This window comes from Argentina silus (genome assembly GCF_951799395.1).
Source record: "Argentina silus genome assembly, chromosome: 5".
In the NCBI taxonomy this organism is placed as follows: domain Eukaryota; kingdom Metazoa; phylum Chordata; class Actinopteri; order Argentiniformes; family Argentinidae; genus Argentina; species Argentina silus.
In genome coordinates this window covers 9,128,783-9,149,410 of record NC_139659.1, presented here as the reverse complement: position 1 = coordinate 9,149,410, position 20,628 = coordinate 9,128,783, and the positions used below count along the sequence as shown (strand labels likewise).

Sequence of the window (20,628 nt, the reverse complement as noted above, 5' to 3'; positions counted from 1 at the left end):
CATCCCTGTAACGTCCCTGCTCTCAGCACATTTACCCAGGCTGCTCCTTGGCTGTTATTAGAATGGAGTCAGGCCCTACATCGAGTTTCACAGAAAACACAAGCTGTGTAAGCTTGTTCTAAAACAGGAGAACCACTTACGGTATGCCTTTTAAACAGGCTTTCTCGCCTGTCTGGAGTGTATATCTTGACAACAACAAGAGCAGTTTGGGAAGGCAGCCAGATGCTCATTAAAGCTCTGGATGGGTATTAGTGCGTATAGCTGTGTTCACGCTTGAGGCAGACCTACTATGGTTGTCAAACACAGCTTAACCCAACAAAAACAGTCCAGTTGGACCCAGAAAGGAGCTGGCTCCCGCCTCCTTACCTGCATCACAGACAAGAGTTAGGTAAACATCTTATCTACTGTAGGAACACGTGCATTGGACAGCATTTATTTCTCGATGGGGCCTATGACAGGCTTATGTGACAGTGACTAACGGTAGGGCCTGGGGCCTCGGCCAGCTGACAGGAGCGCTGACCAATAAGACAAGAGAAGGGGGGAAGATGAATTGGCAGGGTCCAGAGAGAACCCTGAGGGCGCTACTCTCTGCCCGGCTCAGGCCCAACTACTTCTGAGCTTGTCATCTTTTTCTGTACTTGCGTGGGTGACCCCAAGGCCATGGGGACAGGGAGGCTGTTGCAAATATGATTTCTAGAGCTGCCCTAGTTTACTGCCCTTTTTTCTGAAATATGTTTTTTTTCCCCTCCCTCTCTCTCTCGCTCTCTCTCTCTACCTCTCAGGGTGATTCTGGTGAAACAGGAGAGCCAGGTCTTCAGGGAGAACTTGGGCCACCAGTAAGACAACAAAACAACAACATTGCCATAACACTCATATCCATTAATAACACATTCAACACAGACCACAGCACTACAATAACACCCCATAACAGAGGAGATATTGCATGATAATAAGATTACCAGTGCATTTATTTTCAATAACCACAGTGTACACAGAAACTACTCCCCACATACTGTATCAACACTGTTTAAATGCTAACACCCCATGAACACACTAACACACTGTTCATTGTCCCAGGGTCCTAGAGGAGAGCGAGGAGAGAAGGGAGAGTCCGGCCCTGCCGGTTCTGCAGGACCTCCTGGCCCTAAAGGTCCCCCCGGAGATGACGGTCCCAAAGGAAGCCCTGTAAGTTCTTCTCCAGTTCTGTCTTTAGTCATGAGTCACATGATGTTACAGCCATGTAAAGCTATAGAGTTACGACAGAGTAGGGATGTCTAATGAGATATCAATGGAGTAAGATGGTCTTATGGTGTCGCATAATATCATTAGTAGGTACTATAATGTATGTTGATATTAATTTTCAGGGTCCAAGCGGTTTCCCTGGTGATCCTGGTCCCCCTGGTGAGACTGGTCAGGCTGTAAGTATCGAAACTTTATTATATTTGGTGTGGCATTTTAGATTTTTAGTTAAAAGCGTTTAGTTAAAAAATGTAAAAATAAATATTAGAAAAGATCCATTTTAGGCAACTTTCATCAAAACTCACAAAGTATTCATCCAACAGCATGCCAGTGTGACATCAAATGGGTTTCTTTATTTCTCCTCTAGGGTTTAGATGGTCCTCCTGGTGACAAGGGAGATGATGGAGAGGCTGGTCAACCTGTGAGTCTTCACCGCACCCTAACCCTAACCCTAACCCTAACAAACACACACACACACACAAACATACAGTACTAACAAGACCAGTAATCATCAAGTCACTTCCTTAGCATGGTGTGTGATAATGATGCTCAGACATAACATATGTTTTTCTCTTTCCTCCCAGGGTTCTCCTGGGCCCACCGGAGAGTCTGGTCCATCTGGCCCACCAGGAAAGAGAGTAAGTACTTCAACTCTTAATGCTGATTTATTTCTTCTCTGTTCTCAGCATAGAGCTGACCTCTCAAAACTGGCCTATTTATCTTCATTCCCTCGTTCTCACTTGCTCATCCCCTCACACTCTCTCTCTCTCTCTCTCTCTCTCTCTCTCTCTCTCTCTCTCTCTCTTTCCTGTATAGGGTCCCCATGGAGCTACTGGACCCGAGGGCAGGCAAGGAGAAAAGGGAGCCAAGGTATGGATCATGAACTTTATACAAGTTCCCCATGTTTCCTTACCATCCCTCCCCCCCTACCACCATTGAATTCATCAGCATGACATCATCAAGCGTCTGACCTGTGTGTTGGTTGTGGTTCTGTTCTACAGGGAGAATCAGGTCTGGAAGGTCCACAAGGCAAGACAGGTCCAGTGGGTCCCCAGGGAGCACCAGGCAAGACCGGTTCTGAAGGCCTCAGGGGTATCCCTGGTCCAGTTGTAAGTTCTAACTGCTCTGCTATGTTGAATTCTCACTACAGTGTGTCACCGGACAATGATTACACAATCACATGAACTATGGAGAGAGATACCAGCAGAAGCCAGAAGAAGTGTCACTGTCAACTCCAAGAGCATAAAAGATTAACGTTATCATAATGTGATAGCAATCATGCTTTTTGGAGAGCAGTGAATATGATAATAGCATTGATCTTTGTCTTGTTCTCTGCAGGGTGAACAAGGTCTTCCTGGTTCCCCAGGCCCAGACGGACCTCCTGGACCCATGGTAAGAAGAGTTAGCCACTAACTATTGACCCCTAACCATATTACATATATTATATTATAGTCTTATTAGGTCTGAAACGTGGCAACAATCCTCATTCTTTTTCTCCTCTCTCTCCTCTCTCCTCTCTCCTCGCCTCTCTCTCCTCTCTCTCCTCTCTCTCCTCTCTCTCCTCTCTCCTCGCCTCTCTCTCCTCTCTCTCCTCTCTCTCCTCTCTCTCCTCTCCTCTCTCTCCTCTCCTCTCTCCTCGCCTCTCTCTCCTCTCCTCTCTCTCCTCTCTCTCCTCTCTCCTCTCCTCTCTCATCTCTCTCCTCTCTCCTCGCCTCTCTCTCCTCTCTCTCCTCTCCTCTCTCTCCTCTCCTCTCTCTCCTCTCTCCTCGCCTCTCTCTCCTCTCTCTCCTCTCTCTCCTCTCTCCTCTCTCTCCTCTCCTCTCTCTCCTCTCCTCTCTCTCCTCTCTCCTCGCCTCTCTCTCCTCTCCACAGGGTCCTCCAGGATTACCCGGTTTGAAGGGAGATTCTGGTGTTAAAGGTGAAAAGGTGAGCCACCTCCATTTCACTACTATAGTACAGTAAACCCTATACATTTCACTACTATAGTACAGTAAACCCTATACATTTCACTGAGATTCTGTACAAGCTCAAGTTGATCTTGACTAAGCGCTCTGTTTACACACCTATTGATTGTGTACTGTATGTGCGGTTTACCCCGGGGCGGTGAATCATTCCGCTAATGAGGTGAATGATGTTTTGACAGAGACGCTTGTGAATAATGGAGGTAATGTGTGTTATTGATCACTGTAGTATTGATCATGTATGTGGTGCTCTCCTCCTCAGGGCCACCCTGGTCTCATCGGTCTGATCGGGCCCCCAGGCGAGCAGGGAGAGAAGGGCGACAGAGGTCTTCCAGGCCCCCAGGGCACGGGAGGTTCCAAGGGAGACAATGTGAGCAAAGGCCACCTCAGCCAGACATTTCCTTAACTAACTACTGTAGCAACATTCTCCTGGTTTGGCACGCAGTTGATCATAGTCCATTACCAACATTGTTTAACGTACTGTAGTTTGAGTGTCAATGTCCCCCTCTTTCTCTCTCTCTCTCTCTCTCTCCCTATTTGTCCTTCTCTTCCTACCTCTAGGGTATTATTGGTCCTTCCGGCCCGCTCGGACCCATCGGACCTCCAGGTTTACCGGTAAGACCACCACCTCACCACCACCTCTGAACAGAAGGGTTCCATCACAACCTGTTGATATGTGAATGTAATATGTCTTTGTGTTTGCAGGGTCCCTCTGGTCCTAAAGGAGCTAAGGGATCGTCGGTAAGTGTTCCAACAACACAATGACCCTCAATATCTTGTTGTGTTGTGTTGTACATAGACCTTGTGTAACGCTGCTCTGTCTTCTGTCCTTCTCAGGGTCAAACTGGTCCAAAGGGAGAGACTGGAGTTCCCGGAGTTCAGGGTCCCCCTGTAAGTACTATCTACTTTGCCATCATATTATTGATATGGTAACTGTTATTCATGTGTGTTAAATATGTGTTGAACATCTCTCTCTAAAGCCATCTCTCTCCCATGTGTCACCCTATCACTTCCCCGTCTCCTCCCCTCTCCTCCCCCTCTCCTCCTCTCTCCACAGGGCCCTCCCGGTGATGTCATCCACCCGCTGCCCATGATGACCAGCCCCAAGAGGTCTCGCAGGAACATAGATGCCAGCCAGCTCATGGACGAGGCCAACGCTGATGCCAACTACAAGGACTACGACGATGGCATGGAGGAGATCTTCGGCTCGCTCAACTCCCTCAAGCTGGAGATCGAGCAGATGAAGCACCCGCTGGGCACACAGGCTAACCCCGCCCGCACCTGCAAGGACCTGCAGCTCTGCCACCCTGACTTCCCAGACGGTGGGCATTGGAATGGCTGGGATTAGTATCATAATGATAGGAAGTGTGAAATGTCATCATAACAGAATTGAATGTGATTTAAATAATTTAATGTGATTAAAACAGAATGAAATAATAATGATATGAAGGTTATTCTTAATGATGGTAACTTAATGATAGACTACACCTTCAGGAGTGGTGATGGTCAAGGTGTCATTCTTCATCAGTGAACCCCCCCGTCTCTCTCTCTCTCTCTCTCTCTCTCTCTCTTTCTCTCTCTCTCTCTCTCTTTTTTTTTTTCTTTTTTACAGGTTCTTACTGGATCGACCCTAACCAAGGCTGCTCTCGGGACTCCTTCAAGGTGTATTGCAACTTCACAGCAGGAGGAGAGAGCTGCATCTACCCTGATAAGAAGTCTGAAGGGGTGAGTCCTCCACGCAAAACTCTGAAAATGTCAATGTCAACCTTGAGGCAATAGGAGAAATTCAGCCCAAGAAAATGTTCAGAATGGAACCTGCTTGGCATGATAATATGTTATGCTAAGTGAAGCGGTGTGTTTACTAAAAGTATGTACACTTTTTCCAGTCAACAGTTCATCACTTGATTGACACTTAAATAACTCAAACTGTTCTTCTTCTCTTGCATGCATATAATAGTATCCATACCTCCAGATAGAACTCAATCATATCTATACCTACTCATGTGCCTATGCAAAACGCTTTAATGAGAGCCCTTCATGCAAGCACATGTTGCTGTATTACAATTAGTGGCAGAGAGTAGGTTCCATTTAAGATGCTTACTGTTTTTTTCTGATGTATGCCAAATGCTATATTTAGAATAGTCATTCACTTTATACATTCAACAATACTCTTGGGCACACACACAGACATTCGCTCACACACACACACACACACACATACACACACACACACACACACACACACACACACACACACACACACACACACACACACACACACACACACACACATATTTATGTACATTCATAGATATGTATTTACTGGTGACACAGGTAAGTGTCACTGATGACATATCAGGCTCATTCTCCTTTAATGGGCTTTGGCAGGTGACAGACACCAGGAGAAGATCCTGCTGACTCATTATGCATGATGGTGTGTAGGAGTTGAGAGGAGCGCGGCGGTAAAATACAGGAAACACTGTCTGTGACAGGCTGGGAGATCCGTAATGGCACTGTACTACACACATTTTAACGAGTCAACCGCTTACAGAGGAGCAGGAGTTTGCTTAAGCTTGGAATAATGAACCTGAACCTTGATGGGAGAAAAGGAACTACATGCTGGGTCTTGACATATGCACAAACCCACACATGCACGTGCACATACACACATGTGCACATACACACACACACACACGCACACACACACTCTTCCTCATAGGGGCACCCCACTGCTCAACCACTCATGTGAGAAGATTTGAAGGTGACTTTCAAGTCAGTGTGTATTTTTAATGTATGCTGTCTCACAGCAAAGTGATCTCTAGATGAACACTCATTAACACATTAACTCGTTGTAGACAACCCCCTACCAGACTCATCTATCTAATTACAAAGGTCATTTATGCTATTTGCATAAGTGCATTACATTTGAGTTCTAAAGCTGTCCATTTGACATAGTGGGGATCAACACAGTTACTGCTCTGTGGCTATACACGGGGGCATTTGGAAAGCAGGCCCTTGCAGGCTAGCATCTCTTAATTAATCACTGTGTACTCATGAATATTTGATCAGTAATTAGCTGCCAGCCAATGTTTATACAAAATGCCATAATGGCTTACTAAGGTCTTTTACACTGTCGCGTTCTGTCATCCAATACTGTTGCAGGTTTGGCAGGCTGGACAGAGGACCAAGAGAAGGAGAGAGGGATGAAAGGTTCTTTCAGCAGGGCTGTTCATACTGTTTTCCTTCTTTAACACTCATTTTCTGTCCTCCCCTTCTTCCCTGTGTGGCTCCGTACCACAGACTAGGCTCACGTCCTGGGTAAAGGAGATCCCGGGTTCCTGGTTCAGTGAATTCAAACGTGGTAAACTGGTAAGCGTGACTCCCCCTTCCCCCCATCCCTTTCCCCTCCCTGAACGTTTCTCATATTTTACAGAGCAAAATGGCAAAATGGCCCAAAGACACCCCAGGCTCTTGGTATAGTCACTACAAGCGAGGTTCCCTGGTAAGTGGCACGCCCCAGGTTCTGGAGGCCCGGCTGTGGCTGGGTATCTCTGGGCCTGAGGCTCTGCATGGTTCTGGTACTGGTCTATTCTCTGGCACCTGGCTTGTGGTTGTGGTGTCATTGCGGTGCATGGTTCAGTGTTCAGCACGAGCTCAGCTCACACACAGTACAACAGCGCAGGTGAGCGTCTCTCACACTCACGGGGAAAGGATCGGTGGGGCAAACAGACACACCTTTGCCATGGCGACAGATTTTTTTAATGTGAAAAAGTTAAATGGAAATTCAGTAGAAAAAGGTAGGAAGGAAGTTGAACGAATTTTCTAATGTACTGTTTGCTGGTCTCGCCATGGGAAAGCCTGACTGTAAATGCTTCAACTCAACCTTACTTCCAAGTTGGAGAGCGTCACCTAGAAGTGACTGAGTGCCTTGATATTATCCCTGTCAAATCAAAATACATCTATACATTTTTTAATCTAAAAAAAAAACGACTGTGATCAGCATTTTCTGAGTTCTAACATTAGCAAGTGGTCTAACCTCACACCAGAGTTGTTCCATTTTGAGCCTGCTAGGTTCTCACTGTCAGGCTGCACATCTGCTGTAATGGAACAGAGCTGTGAGTAAGCATGAATCACAAAGGTCAGGCACTCAGTCACGTCCCAGGGGCTTCTGGGGACTCAGCCACTTTTGACTGTGGCTGTGATGAAGAGGTAATGTTTCCATGGTGATGTAATGCTGGTTCTACACGCTGGGCGGGGCAGGATGGGATGGGGGTGGGGTGAGGGATGGTGGGGGTGGTGGGGTGAAAACAGACAGGAGCAGGGGAGTACTCACCCTCTCTTGAGTATCTGGACACCAGAGGGGTGCTACTCCCATTTTGAGCCACTGTACAAACACTCAAACTTGACATGCCAGACAAAAATTGCATTCAAAAAGTCCATTCAAAAATTGAATTGAAAAAATGTCATAAAATTGCATAAAATTGCATATTTTCTGATAAGACCTATCGGACCCTTATTACATAAATCAAGATTATTGTGCAAATGGATATTCAACATGAATTGGCTATTAATGTCTATTATTGTCCAGTTTGAGTGTTGCATGAGTTTGTGTGTGTGTGTGTGCGTGTGCGTGTGTGTGTGTGTGTGTGTGTGTGTGTGTGTGTGTGTGTGTGTGTGTGTGTGTGTGTGTGTGTGTGTGTGTGTGTTTGTGTTTGTGTTTGTGTGTGTGAGTGCGAGAGAGAGAGAAAAGAACAAAGACAGTGTACACACACACCCACATATTGTATTGGTGGCTCTCTGCTCCGACTGCATGGCATGGGCATTGCATGCGCTTGGCTCTCAATCAGTCCTGTATGTCTGAAAGAAGAAGAGACCGTGTGGAACTGATGGATCTCTGCTGGTTGGTATGGAAACGGATCTCCTGAGTACAATCGTTCAGTGACATCACACCAAGGACTGCTGTTCCCCAATGTCACCAGACTGAGATGTCATCAGTCATGATTAGTAGTAGCGTATCATTGCAGCCCACCTAGTGGAATACTACCCATCTGGGTTTAGTGGTATCCTAATGAGGAGAATTAGGCAAATTCTAAATTGTTCAAAGCCAGTTAACAAAACTCATTTTCTTAATTAAGATCATTATATTTCTGCGTATTTTTACCCTAATGAACTCATATCACACAGACATTTTTAATTTCTAAACTGAAGCAGAGATAGGAAATATTTTTCAATTAAGAAAAAAAGGAGCTTGGTTGCCTAAAGCCCTTGCTGATACATCCCCGCCTGATTTGTTGTCTGAGGAAACAGGGATCACGTAGAAACCGCTGTGAATTATGGGTAATGAAGCGTAACATGCCCACCTGGGACAGGCTGGCGCTGATCTCCCCCTACCACCTGCTCACCCTGAGTTGCAATGAATGATGGGACAAACGCCTGTGGTATCGCAGTGCGCCAACGATTGACACCTCATAATTCTGTCACAGCTGCCAAGAGAGTCCAGTCTGACATGTCTGAGTGATGGTGTGTCATAGCTCTGCGACTGCTGCAGACACCTGAGTCGTTAAAGACGGCTGTCAACGAGGCACTCTGTCAACCACCTCAGTAATCCCAACGGTGCAACTGAACTAGCGATCTAAGTAAGAATGCACAGATAACTCCCTAGTAAGACAACTCCCAAGACACTGCACGGTGTACAGGTATACAGCAAGAAGAGAACAAAAACACTGACAAAAGACTGAGAGATGATGATGTGATTTGTATATATGTTAGTCCTGTCCCCTAGAGGATGCAGCTACAGAACAGGATGTACTGTAGTCTCTCTACTGGTCGCTGGTGTTGTCTGTGGTTCTAGACTCGGCTCTCTCTGTCTGTGTAGCTATCGTACGTGGACGCAGAGGGTAACCCCATCGGTGTGGTCCAGATGACCTTCCTGAGACTGCTGAGTGCCGCTGCCAGACAGAACATGACCTACAACTGCTACCAGTCAGTGGCCTGGCACGACCAGGATCAGGACTCGTACGACAAGGCCATCCGCTTCCTGGGCTCCAACGATGAGGAGATGTCCTACGATAACAATCCCTACATCAGAGCCGTGGTGGACGGCTGTGCGGTGAGTCAAGGGACCTGGCAACCGGGAAACAGTGTGGTCTGGTGTGTGTGTGTGTGCGTGTGTGCGTGTGTGCGTGCATGTGTGCATGTGTGTGTGTGTGTGTGTGTGTGTTTGTGTGTGTGTGTGTTGGCGGTAAAAAGTACAGTATGTTGCTTGTACATTATGCCATCAAAGAGATGGCAAAATGGGATTGAGAAGCGGGTGAAGAGAGAGAACATCTTGTGTGGGTAGTTTCATCCTTGTTACTGCATATTGATTGCTTTAGAGTTGTAGTATCTTCTCATATATCATATATCGTACTATACTTTCTCACACTCCTCCTTTTCTTCTTCTCTCCCTCTCTTTTACAGTTGAAAAAGGGCTATGAAAAGACAGTACTTGAGATTAACACACCAAAGGTGGAACAGGTGCCGGTTGTTGACATCATGTTCAACGATTTTGGCGGAGCCACACAGAAGTTTGGATTTGAAGTGGGCCCTGTCTGTTTCCTCGGCTAAGACTGTTTTCTGAACAAATGGAGAAAAAAAACATATTTGTTTTCTCAAAAACAAAATACATGAAATGAAATAGGACAATTTTTATTTGTAAAGCATTCTTTTTCCAAAAGCAACAAGTATGAATAAAAATTCAAGATGAGATAAATTTCTATAGGATTTGATAAGGATAATAAAAAAAAGAGCAACCTTGTAACCTCAGTGTGCCCTCTCCATCACATGCAAGTTTTGAAACTGGATAAGTCAGATACTATCAACCCCTTTTTGACCCCTGGCCCAAATCAACGATCTCCTCCCACTTCCAGCGCACTTGATGTAGATCCAGTCTTGTTGTCCACGCACCCGAGGCAAACCCTGGAACTTGACTTGTTTCAGAAGGTCAGGGTATTTGCCATGGACTCCATCTGATGTGGCAGTTTGCTTTCTGTAGTTTTGATCTCTGTTTTCCTCATCTTTTACTCCACTTTGAATTCATTCATCGGTTCGTTCGCTCATTCATTTTGGAAGCTTTGTTTTGTGCATAATTGTCTCCCCATTCTCTTGAATGGAGCTTATATATATAAATATATATAAATATTTTTTGTATGTTTGTAAGTACGTTCTGTATATTTTTCCTGGTAATGTTTATTGATTCTGGCTTCAAAACGTGCATGTGACCTTTTCAATTGTGAGGTAGGAGATGATGGTTATTGGAATAAATCAAAATGGCAAAAAAGTTAGAAATTCGATTTGTAAATTGAGAAGAAGAGGGAGTGCTTTCTTGTTGCAGCGGTGAAGCACACCTTATTGTAATTTAAGAATCGAATGAAAATAAAAGACAGAAAAAAGCTCTGCGCTTTTATGTGACAGTTGATTTGCATAAAGAATGAAACAAAACATTCCTCCTCTTGTGTCCTCCTGAACAAAATGCCTATTTTGGTGGCAGTTGGAGATCTATTAACTTAATAAACAGCTTTTATCTTTTTTTCCGATATTTCCATATTTTTCTCTATCAAACTATATATATGCAACGGGAGATGATTTCACATTTCAAAGAAACACAAACAAATCAGAACTTAGGTGCTATTTTCTCTCCTCTGAGGTGCTATGTATTTGTCTAGTTGTTGTTGTTTGAATGAAAGTAACCTGATGGCGATGTTAATCCATTGCCATTTCACCCATGACCTTCTTAGCCATCACCTCTGACACAAGAAGATCTTTGCTGCATCCTTATTTATGTTCAGGGGTGTTTCTCTGCATGCCAGTTCCCTTCATATTCATTCATAGGTCTTTGCAACTGGTATTTCCTTTTATGTACTTTTCGCACATAAAAACAAGTCTTATACCGTCTGAACTTACTGCAACTCTTGGCATGTGCTGGTGGAAATATCAGTTGTTGAAAAAGGTGCTAATTTATCAACTTAATAGTGACTGTACTGTAAAGAAAGAAAACATAGATATGGTACTACAATGTGTGCATATCATGGTTCCAAGACTTGGTGCATTTTGTGAATGGATCTCAGTGTTCGGTGTTATGTGCAATGGATCATCTTTTCCGCATCGAGCCTTTTCCTGCTTTCTTTTTCGGGAGTAGGGGTGGAGGTGTCTGGTTTGAAGGGGGTTATGGGGTATCATCTCCTATGAGTATTCCAAAGCACATGGCCAAGTAACAGTTTCAAGTGTGTTTGTACCTGAAACCCTCAACTCTCCTGCCAAAGGTTTTCTTTTTACATAGCTTTACGTTCCAAGAAGGTCAAGAATCCACTTCTTATTTTGAAATCATCACTATTGAGAAATAATAGGTCAGAATTTCCTTAAATTAGATTCCTCATAAAAGTAAGATTTCTTTTTTCTTTTTTTTTTAAAGTGAATTAATGCTAATACTCCACCAGTTTAGCCAGCTTCAGTGAAAGAAAAACCAGATGAAAAGCTTGTTTTTGCTTCTGATTTATCTGTTTACTTTCTTTTTCCCATAGTTATTCCCTTTGTACAAACTATGCACTCTGTCTGCTTTTGACCACTACAGCATCTACCACAGAACTTTTTTACTGCTTGTAGCTTGTTATCGTTATGTTTTTTTGTACCTTTAGATATGTGACTTGAACCATTTCTGTTAAGAAAACTCAATACACTTATAGATAATTGGTTTTTATTTTTCATTTTGATGCAGCACACCAAATTTAATACTTAGCTCTCAATAAAAGGACAAAACATTTTTGTAAATTTTCAGAAACAGCAGTGATGCTGCCAATAAAGTTTTCTTTTTGTTTTTGTTGTTTTGTTGTTTTACGTTTGTCTGTTTGTTTGTTTGTTTTTATGGTCTTGTCAAACCTGTGTAAGAGAGGATAGAAGATATATTGGTTTTTATGTCAATAAATTCAAGTTTACTGTGGCCACCCACTCTTGTATGTCTTTTGAAGCATTAAAACCTATCTGTATGCATGAAATTGTAAAGTTTTTTTCTCTTGTTGTTACTTTAGAATGACATGATCTCCAACCCACTTTTTTATTATTAAAATACATAGATTTTCGAATGCTATAAATTAAAAAAGGTCATGTCCATAATTGTGAAGTGGAGAGAGAATGATGATATTGTAACTCTCTTCGAAAGCAAATGTTGGTTTGTAGTATATTTATTGTATTATTTAAAAATAAATGTTAATTGACACCATAGTGTAAGTGAGAGGCCCCCTCTTTATATTGGAAAACGAGATTTATCGTTAAATGTTTTCAGTCACATTTTTGTCATTTTCAAAGATTAGAACTAATTTCATATTATTCACCTAAAGACTGGCATATCCAAAACTCATCAATGAAGGATGACATGGATATTTTTTATTTATTTTGGGGGAAATTATGATTTTTTTTATCCTTTTGCAGATTGACTCTCCTCAACTTAAGATTCACCAGTCAACATTCAGACAAGTATTTCAGAGAGGTTCTCACCACATGCTCTGAATGCAGAGATTTTTGAAAGCAAAGAAACATTTTTATTTATATGTTTTGCTGTATGTGTCTGCGGGGATGTGGACCATTTGAAAATTGGTGGAGGAAGTCCTTGTGCAACATAAATAAGGTAAGGTGATACAGTTACATTATAGCAAGTCAATCTACACCACCATATGCCTAACCCATTTAGTTCCACAGATGCTTGTGTGTGTGCAATGTTTTGAGAGCCCTACTGTATCATTCCCATGAGAGACGGGTCCTCCAAGTCCTTAGATTGCTTTTTTTACTAGACTAATCCCACATGCTGTCCAAGTGTTCATATTCCCTCAAAAACCCTAGTCTTGTTCCTGGCCATGTGTCTTTGGAATGGGACTACAAACCAGAAACCCCCTCATCCAGATAGCTAATTTGCCTCCAGAGCCCCCTAGAACTGGGGTGTATGGCAACGACATGGGATATGATAGGAATTCTAGTGGAATTGACTTCCACCGCCATTGGACAAGGACAACTACACACGATGTTGAGCAGTGGAAGTTGAATTTAAACTATGATCTTGCAAAGCAAACCTATATCCACTAGTTCAACCTTCTCTCAACCCTGATCATGACTGTGATTATGTTCTGTTCCACCACAACCCCTCATTAAAAAGAACCTCTGCGGTGAGGTAAATACATCAAGGGATGTACAGTCGCTTGTGCATGATGTTTCTGCATAAATATTTCATGCTATATTTATAGAGAGGATATATCTATGCATATGATGTATACAGGAGGTGAATTTAGGGTAAACAAACATCTCAGCATGGTGCTTATCTTTAAATGAGCTTGGGATGTTTGTTATGCACTGTGTATTCCTGGCCACCTGCAGTAGCCTATGCAGTAACAGTAATCTGATTTCTAGCTCTCCTTCTATCCCACCATGCCTGATGTCCTCTCTTACATCTATTGGCCTCCTCTGATTTACAGTAGGCTAACATTTTCTAAAAAAAGAAATTATATATTTAGAGTCAAAAGGGGGGAAAAGATGATTCTCTGTGGGGGCTCAGATGAGTTGAAAAGGTCCACAGGGTCAAGTGGCAGACGATGAGTAGAAATGAGGGAGGAAACTCCAGTCAAAATTTATAATTGCTCTGAGCCTGTGGATCTTTGTGCAAGAGAGGCCATTCATTCTCAGGCCCACGTGCTACTGACCTACATACATATGAATCAGATAGGAGAGAGAGAGAGAGAGAGAGAGAGAGAGAGAGAGAGAGAGAGGGAGAGAGAGGGAGAGAGAGGGAGAAGGGAGGTTTTCTGAGAAGGAAAGGATATTCATACCAGGCTTCACACTGAAGCTCTGTTTGATGGAGGTGGAAGGTCTATGTGTGGCTAAAGATGTCAAATAGATCTGTTTGAATACTGTATAAGAATACTGTGTGTGTGTGTGTGTGTGTGTGTGTGTGTTGTAACTTGTGAGGTCAAGGATGGAGCATTCATGATTGGGTCTGCCGCCTAGCCTATCCATATTTAATGTGTCAATTTCACCCCTGCTCTTTATCAATTGCAGGATATTTGCAATTGCGCAATGTATTCCATGACAGATTCATTGTTTCATGATGCATGCTTCACCATATGCTGCAATTATTATTTAGATGAGACTCCCCATGTCCATTTGTCTCTCAGAGTAATTGCATCTCCCAAACTGGAGGAGATGAGAGGGGGGAGGGAGGGAGGGATGGAGGTGAGGAGATGTTTGATGTGTAAATGCAGCACACCCAGTTGGCTTGTGATGTTTTCCCCACAGAGATGCAGGTGAATTACTCATGAGTTTGGGTCAGATTTAGAACGTTATTCAAATGTTTGTTAGCAGATATCATTTGCATGCATGGAATTAATTACTCCCATCGTCTCCTTCTTCATTTCTCCTTGTTTGTTATTGTCATGAGGAATAGAAAAGTCTTTGACATCTTTAGATTTCCTTTCAACACCATATTCCCATCGGGAGAATACTAAAGATGGTTCCAAATTTCTAAATGTTCAAGCAGGAGGGGAATTAAACATTCCAGATCAAAGGTTGCTGGTGACATGGCAACAAAAAACTAAAGAATTAGCAACAAACATGTCAGCCAAAGTAAAGTTTGCAAACACAGATGCTGAAATTGTCCTTCAGCACCATTTGTTATTGACACAGAACAAGTTATTCCAATACCAAAAAACAGTTATTGATAATTTGTGATTCCCCACCTTGGCCCTGCAGGAAAAGCTTTGTCCAAAGCATGCACAACTGAGCAGCAGATTTAATTAGACGATCTTGCTCAACAGCCAGAAGGACGAGCATATGGTCCTGCGCTTTTTTATTTCTTTATTTCTCCCGCGCCTGCCTGCCTGTTCTATTTTCAGCAGACTTGAATTTGTGAAGCATCCCTGGCTACCTGCTTTGAACCTTCCCTGCTCCACTCTCCCCAGGCCTCCTGCTGTGAAGGGGCAGGTAGAGCTATCTGGAACAGCAGAGGAGCCCGGCACCTCTCCTGCCTGCCACAGCCAAGGACAGCAGGTAGTACCAGCTACTAATTATCAACTCAAATAGGCTGCAGAGCCACTAGAAACATCTGAGGTGTAGCTGTTGTCGAGGTGAAACAGAGACAAGTGAGGCCCAGCTGGTGATGGTAGAAATCACCAAAAATCGCCTCCCCTGGTTCGGACAGTATATACAGTTACTGGGTCAGCAGATGGGAGAAAGCTTCTAGTTGTTAAGGGATTGGCAGTTTGGCTCAGTCATTTGGCGAAGAAAGTTTTTTAGTACCTTTTAGAACTATGTGCCTTTAAATTGTTCTAGCTTGAAGCACTTTGCCCTGTAATTGTTTTTAACTGCCTTAAAGCTCTTCGGGTCTATACGTCTTTCTGTCTAGACAAGGCAATTCTCTCAATAATGTCTTTTTAGAATCCCTAATTCTGCTTCATTTTCTACTTTTCACATAAAACCCTGGAAGGACTCTTGTTTCTCTCGCTCTCGCCCTATAAAGCTGCATAGGCCCTACCCGTCGTTCTCTGCCCATCTTTGCTGCAGTGGCTTGCATCTCTTGCCACTCATGTGCCTATGTTTTAGTGTGGGGCTGAGAGTCGTCAATCAGAGCAGTCATCTATCAGCAGAGTGGTGCTAAAGTTTAAGTGCTCCTGTCCAATAAAAACCACAGGCCAGCTATCATTAACCACTTAACAGTCCAGCCACTTTACTACAGGGCAAAATTAAGAGGGCCCAGTTAACCTTTTACACTGGGAGCTTTTCTCCGCCTTGGCAGATGCCTATGGATGCTCTGCAGGGATCAAATGACTCCTGATGAATTTGATATCATTAGATGGCTGTGATATTGGGACCATCCTCCCTCTCTTTGTAGGAGCCTCACGCTGTGGTTCAGGGAGTTCACAGCAACCCCATAGAGCCTGACATTTGAAGAACAAATAGTTTTATAGTGAACTACTGTACCCAAGTCGGACGCAGAAGAGCAATGTTGTTGAAAAGAATTCAATAGAGAGTGTGTATGTGTACTGGTTATTAACAAACAGTTCTTCATAATACTCTTCTCTCCCTATCTCCCTTCCCTCCCCCCTCCTCTCCTTTACTCCTCTATTCTCCTCTCCTCTCCTCTCCTCTCCTCTATTCTTCTCTCCTCTCCTCTCATTTCCTCCCCTCCCCTCCCCTCCCCTCCTCCTCCCCTTCTCCTCTCTTCTCTCCTCTCTCCTCTCTCCTCTCTCCTCAAGCTGGCAGATGGTACGTAGCTGTCCATCTGGGTGGACTGTGTTGAATACATTAGATAACCAGAGGTGGGAGAGAGAGAAGGATAGAGAAAGAGAGAGAGAGAGAGAGAAAGAGAGAGAGAGAGAGTGAGTGAGAGATGGAGAGAGAGAGAAAGAGAGAGCTGCTAATGAGCCTAGGAACAACATAACCATGGAGAAGTGTCATTACTGACACTGCTCACATTGTCAGCTCATTCAACATGCACACACACTCGTAGTCCCAGGAAAGCACTTGTAGCTGAACCATACAGACCAAGGTTTGATTAACTATGACCATGGTGGATGATCACGTATTATGAGTCCCTTGTGAGTTAAAGAAGAGATAAAAAAAAAAAAAAATACCTTGGAGTGGAGCTGAGAAATGGTGTGAAAAACAACAGAATACTTTTGGCCAGATACCCAATCCTGGAATTATTTTGGGATATTCCTCGACACAGCTCACGCCCATCATTTCCCCACGGAGTCAGTTGTGTAATGCTTTTACTGCTCGCCCTTCCACTCCGCTTTCAATAAGCTAGACTTCTATAAATGTCTTGGAAAGAAATCCTGCACCCACACAGTGTTCCTTAAGATCTGACAGACACAGATACATAATGAGAAATACCGAGCTTAGAGTGCATGTCGTTACTTTGCTGTTTGGTTCTGGTAGAATAGTATCAATATTGATATTAATATTAATGTCATTATGAATCTATCATTGATTCCTCCCTCCATTTTCTCGGTGGGAGAACAGCTCCTGTAACAAAGCTCGGTAAGAATCAAATACACCAGGTGATAAAACCATTTCAGTGTTTGTGCACTTACTTGAATATTTCATGATGCTGGCTTAGCAGAAGAATTTCACATCCCCAACTATGCTTTTATCTTGTATTAGAGCAGTGGCAAATAATGAAATACTGTAGTAGGCAAACTGACAGGCAAACACTGCGGCACACACACACACACAAGAGATCAGAATGCATACACACACACACACATACGCACACACACGCGCGCACACACACACGCGCCCGCACACACACACACGCACACATACAGACACACACACACACACACACACACACACACACACACACACACACACACTCTATCAGAGATAAGAAGAGGCCTCATATTTCACAACGAGAATCACTCTACACTCAAGGTTGTGTTCTTTACAGAGGCAGCCCTTGGCTTCAAGGCTCCAGAAAGCACCTGCTTGACTCCTTGAACTTAACATGACCACATTCTTTTCCTAGAGATTTGTGATCTCTCCTTCCCAGTGTTTGTGTGTGTTTGTGTGTGTGTGTGTGTGTGTGTGTGTGTGTGTGTGTGTGTGTGTGTGTGTGTGTGTGTGTGTGTGTGCGTGCGTGTGTGTGTGTGTGGGTGTCCTGTGTCTTCTCTTGTGGAGAAGCAGTTCGGGTAGTGCTTCCATCTACTTTCTCCATTGACATACTGTATCAGTCAGTTCTCTTCTAGCTGTTTTGGACTGAATCCTGATGGTTTCGAAATGTTGAGTCCCTCTTTGGCAACTTTTACTTAGAATCCTATCGCTTTGAGCAGTGACAAATACAGACAGTCTGCCCTTGATTCTCTATTGATCCAAGCCACCTGGAACCCCCCACATCCACAGCATCCTGCCAAAAAAAATAATTAAAAAATAAAAGATGAAATTATGAGCGGGTTTATGGCCCGTCTGAGGTCAGAGCCTCTGCCTGTAATTCATCACTGTCATGGTAGCGTCAACACCCTACCAGCGGGTCAAAAGCTTCCTCTGATTAAACATCAAGCTGAGATGGCATCTGAGGGCTGCCAAGGAGAGGTCAGCTTTGCCTACCTCTGCCCACCTAGGCCCCCCACTGATGCTGTTCTACTGACACCTCCTCAAATGGCCTTCAAAAGCCTTTTTCATTATACCTGGAGCTTGAAGTAAGTCTTGATTAATACAGATTTGCTCAGTAAATAAAAAGAGTAATTTGTGGTTGATTTATCTTCTTAGTTGTTTTTGTAAGGCGCTCAAATATTGTGTTCGCTGCATTAGATGTTTATCAATGATATGTGTTCACAGTGTTTGGGAGCAGTACAACGCAGATGGGTTGAGAAATATGCCACCATCAGTGTAGGCTGGTGGAGGTGGAAATCAGAGGTTGGACTCATTGTAGTGCATGGAATGGCACGTGTGTGGCATCACCCTGGTCACCATGCATCTCAACATACACAGGGACTGGTGAGCTCCTGCTTTTGGTACAGCCATATTACAGGACACACACAGTCTGCCCTCCTTTGGCTTTCGTCGTTGATCCTCAGACCCTGTGTGGAAGGGAGAGGCCAGTGAAGATGTCTGGCCCTCCTGGTGCGACTCAGCTCCCTGTCCGCTGCTAGACTGGCAGGGAGAATAATTCATCTAATGATGGGAAGCTGACACCACTCATTCCTGTCATCACCCCCCCCCCTCTCTGAGGAGGCCTATCACCACCAGGTCTGGCAGCACTCCAGTGGCCCCAAACAGGCCTGGCACATTACCCAGCTCTCTCTTCCCTTCACTCTCACTATCACCTCCGTATCTCTTTTTCTCTCTCGTTCGCTGCTGGGCTGAGGTGCAGACAGGCTCTGGCAGTTGAGGACTGGGAAACACTCATAGGATACAACAGTAATCACCAGGTGTCTTCCCTCGGCTGGGGATCATGCCCAACATACCTGCGTCAGACCGCATTGCACCATTGCTTGCTTTGGGGGAAACGGAGAGGATGGGTATACAGTGGTTGTGTTAAAGTGCTGAACAAAGACAAACTGAAGGGCAGGCCTGACACCCCATGGCGGGTAAAACTGGGCATAGAGGAGAATGTGAGACCAGCGTGGGGAGCACTGTATAAACCTTGTGGGGAGCATTGTTTTAAACCACCGTTCACGAGGGGGCACTGGTAACATGCAATGGAGGGTGTTCCATGGCATCATTGCTGTGAATGCTTTTGTTTCAATACTAAACCCAGATGTTGGAAATTAATTTCTATTCTGTATTTAAAGAGAGATCATTTTCACTGCTTCATGGAGTGTGTCAGACTAACACCTCTTTTCAGCATGTTGCAGTCACTGTTCACAGCTGTCGGAGAGCGTTTCACCACTGCTGGTTTTATTTTTTGTTATCATCAAAGCAAAAGACTAAAAAGAAAATGTCAAATTTTAAATGTTCTACTGGGGCAGTCAAAGAAGGCAATCTTCTTAAGCAGGAAACACAAGATGCAGGGGGGACAGGGCCATGATGTAATTAATGTATTAAGGCGTTGGTTGGTGAAAGCCAGGATCAAACTGGACTTATTTGATCTTCCTGGGTTTGAGAACACGTGGAGCTATAGGGGAGCTGTGTACTCTGTGGTATAGGGGAAACCTTTGTTTGTAGATTTGATGCGTTGAGGATCACAGAAGGCATGTCGTGCTGTCATGTACACATGTAACGTTCAGTCATTAGTGTGCAATAAAGTCTCTCCCCCTCTCTTTCTCTCCCTCCATGTCTCAGCTCCGTTTGAGGTGTTCTTTTTTTCAAAATTACATCATCACCTGAGCAGTTGAAGGTATTTTTAGTCTGTAATCTCCTTGTTGAAGTCTATGTTGTTGTATATAGCGTCAAGCCCAGGTTGGTACAGAGACAGGTAAGAGTGAATGGTGATTAACTCGAGAGTCTTCTTCCTGGGGTGCATGGGGATGTTGAACGCTGCTGGAGCCTCACCAGCAGATCTGTGAGATCACTGTTAATTTAATCGAATGGATTCTCTTTAACGGCTTGCTTCATCTCAGCTTCTCCACAGCCAGCTGTCATTCACTGTTAGCAGGAATGACAGACATTTGGGAATGAAAAATGTCAAGCACCTAATATTACATTTACAAAGAAGATGTTTCATCATCAAAAGCATGGAGATCAAAGATACATGGGTAATACAGTACATCTCTAATGGACACACGGTGAAAACTCTCCCTAAAATGAACACATGAATCCCCTAGCTATCTGCTGTCAGACAGACATGGAACACATGAACCCCTCATTGACATATCTAGCCATAAGATATCAACCCACCATGCTTAGTTGGAAATAAGGAAACATGCACGTTTGACCCATCAGATCTTTAATAGCCTCCCTCTCACTCTATTGA

At 43.9% G+C, this 20,628-nt stretch overlaps 1 protein-coding gene across 1 annotated transcript in view; it reads left to right on the top strand.

Annotated features, from left to right (window-relative positions):
• col5a1 (procollagen, type V, alpha 1) overlaps window positions 1-12,174 on the top strand; it is a 76,064-nt gene extending 63,890 nt beyond the window's left edge. The window contains exons 49-66 of the mRNA XM_083670634.1: window positions 783-836; window positions 1,078-1,185; window positions 1,365-1,418; window positions 1,607-1,660; window positions 1,824-1,877; window positions 2,056-2,109; window positions 2,241-2,348; window positions 2,578-2,631; window positions 3,112-3,165; window positions 3,463-3,570; window positions 3,762-3,815; window positions 3,906-3,941; window positions 4,038-4,091; window positions 4,258-4,522; window positions 4,813-4,925; window positions 6,501-6,569; window positions 9,076-9,309; window positions 9,660-12,174. Of these exons, the coding sequence (XP_083526760.1) occupies window positions 783-836; window positions 1,078-1,185; window positions 1,365-1,418; window positions 1,607-1,660; window positions 1,824-1,877; window positions 2,056-2,109; window positions 2,241-2,348; window positions 2,578-2,631; window positions 3,112-3,165; window positions 3,463-3,570; window positions 3,762-3,815; window positions 3,906-3,941; window positions 4,038-4,091; window positions 4,258-4,522; window positions 4,813-4,925; window positions 6,501-6,569; window positions 9,076-9,309; window positions 9,660-9,806 (1,674 nt within the window). The 3' untranslated portion in view covers window positions 9,807-12,174. The remainder of the gene's footprint in view (window positions 1-782; window positions 837-1,077; window positions 1,186-1,364; window positions 1,419-1,606; window positions 1,661-1,823; window positions 1,878-2,055; window positions 2,110-2,240; window positions 2,349-2,577; window positions 2,632-3,111; window positions 3,166-3,462; window positions 3,571-3,761; window positions 3,816-3,905; window positions 3,942-4,037; window positions 4,092-4,257; window positions 4,523-4,812; window positions 4,926-6,500; window positions 6,570-9,075; window positions 9,310-9,659) is intronic.
• The last annotated feature ends 8,454 nt before the right edge of the window (window positions 12,175-20,628 follow it).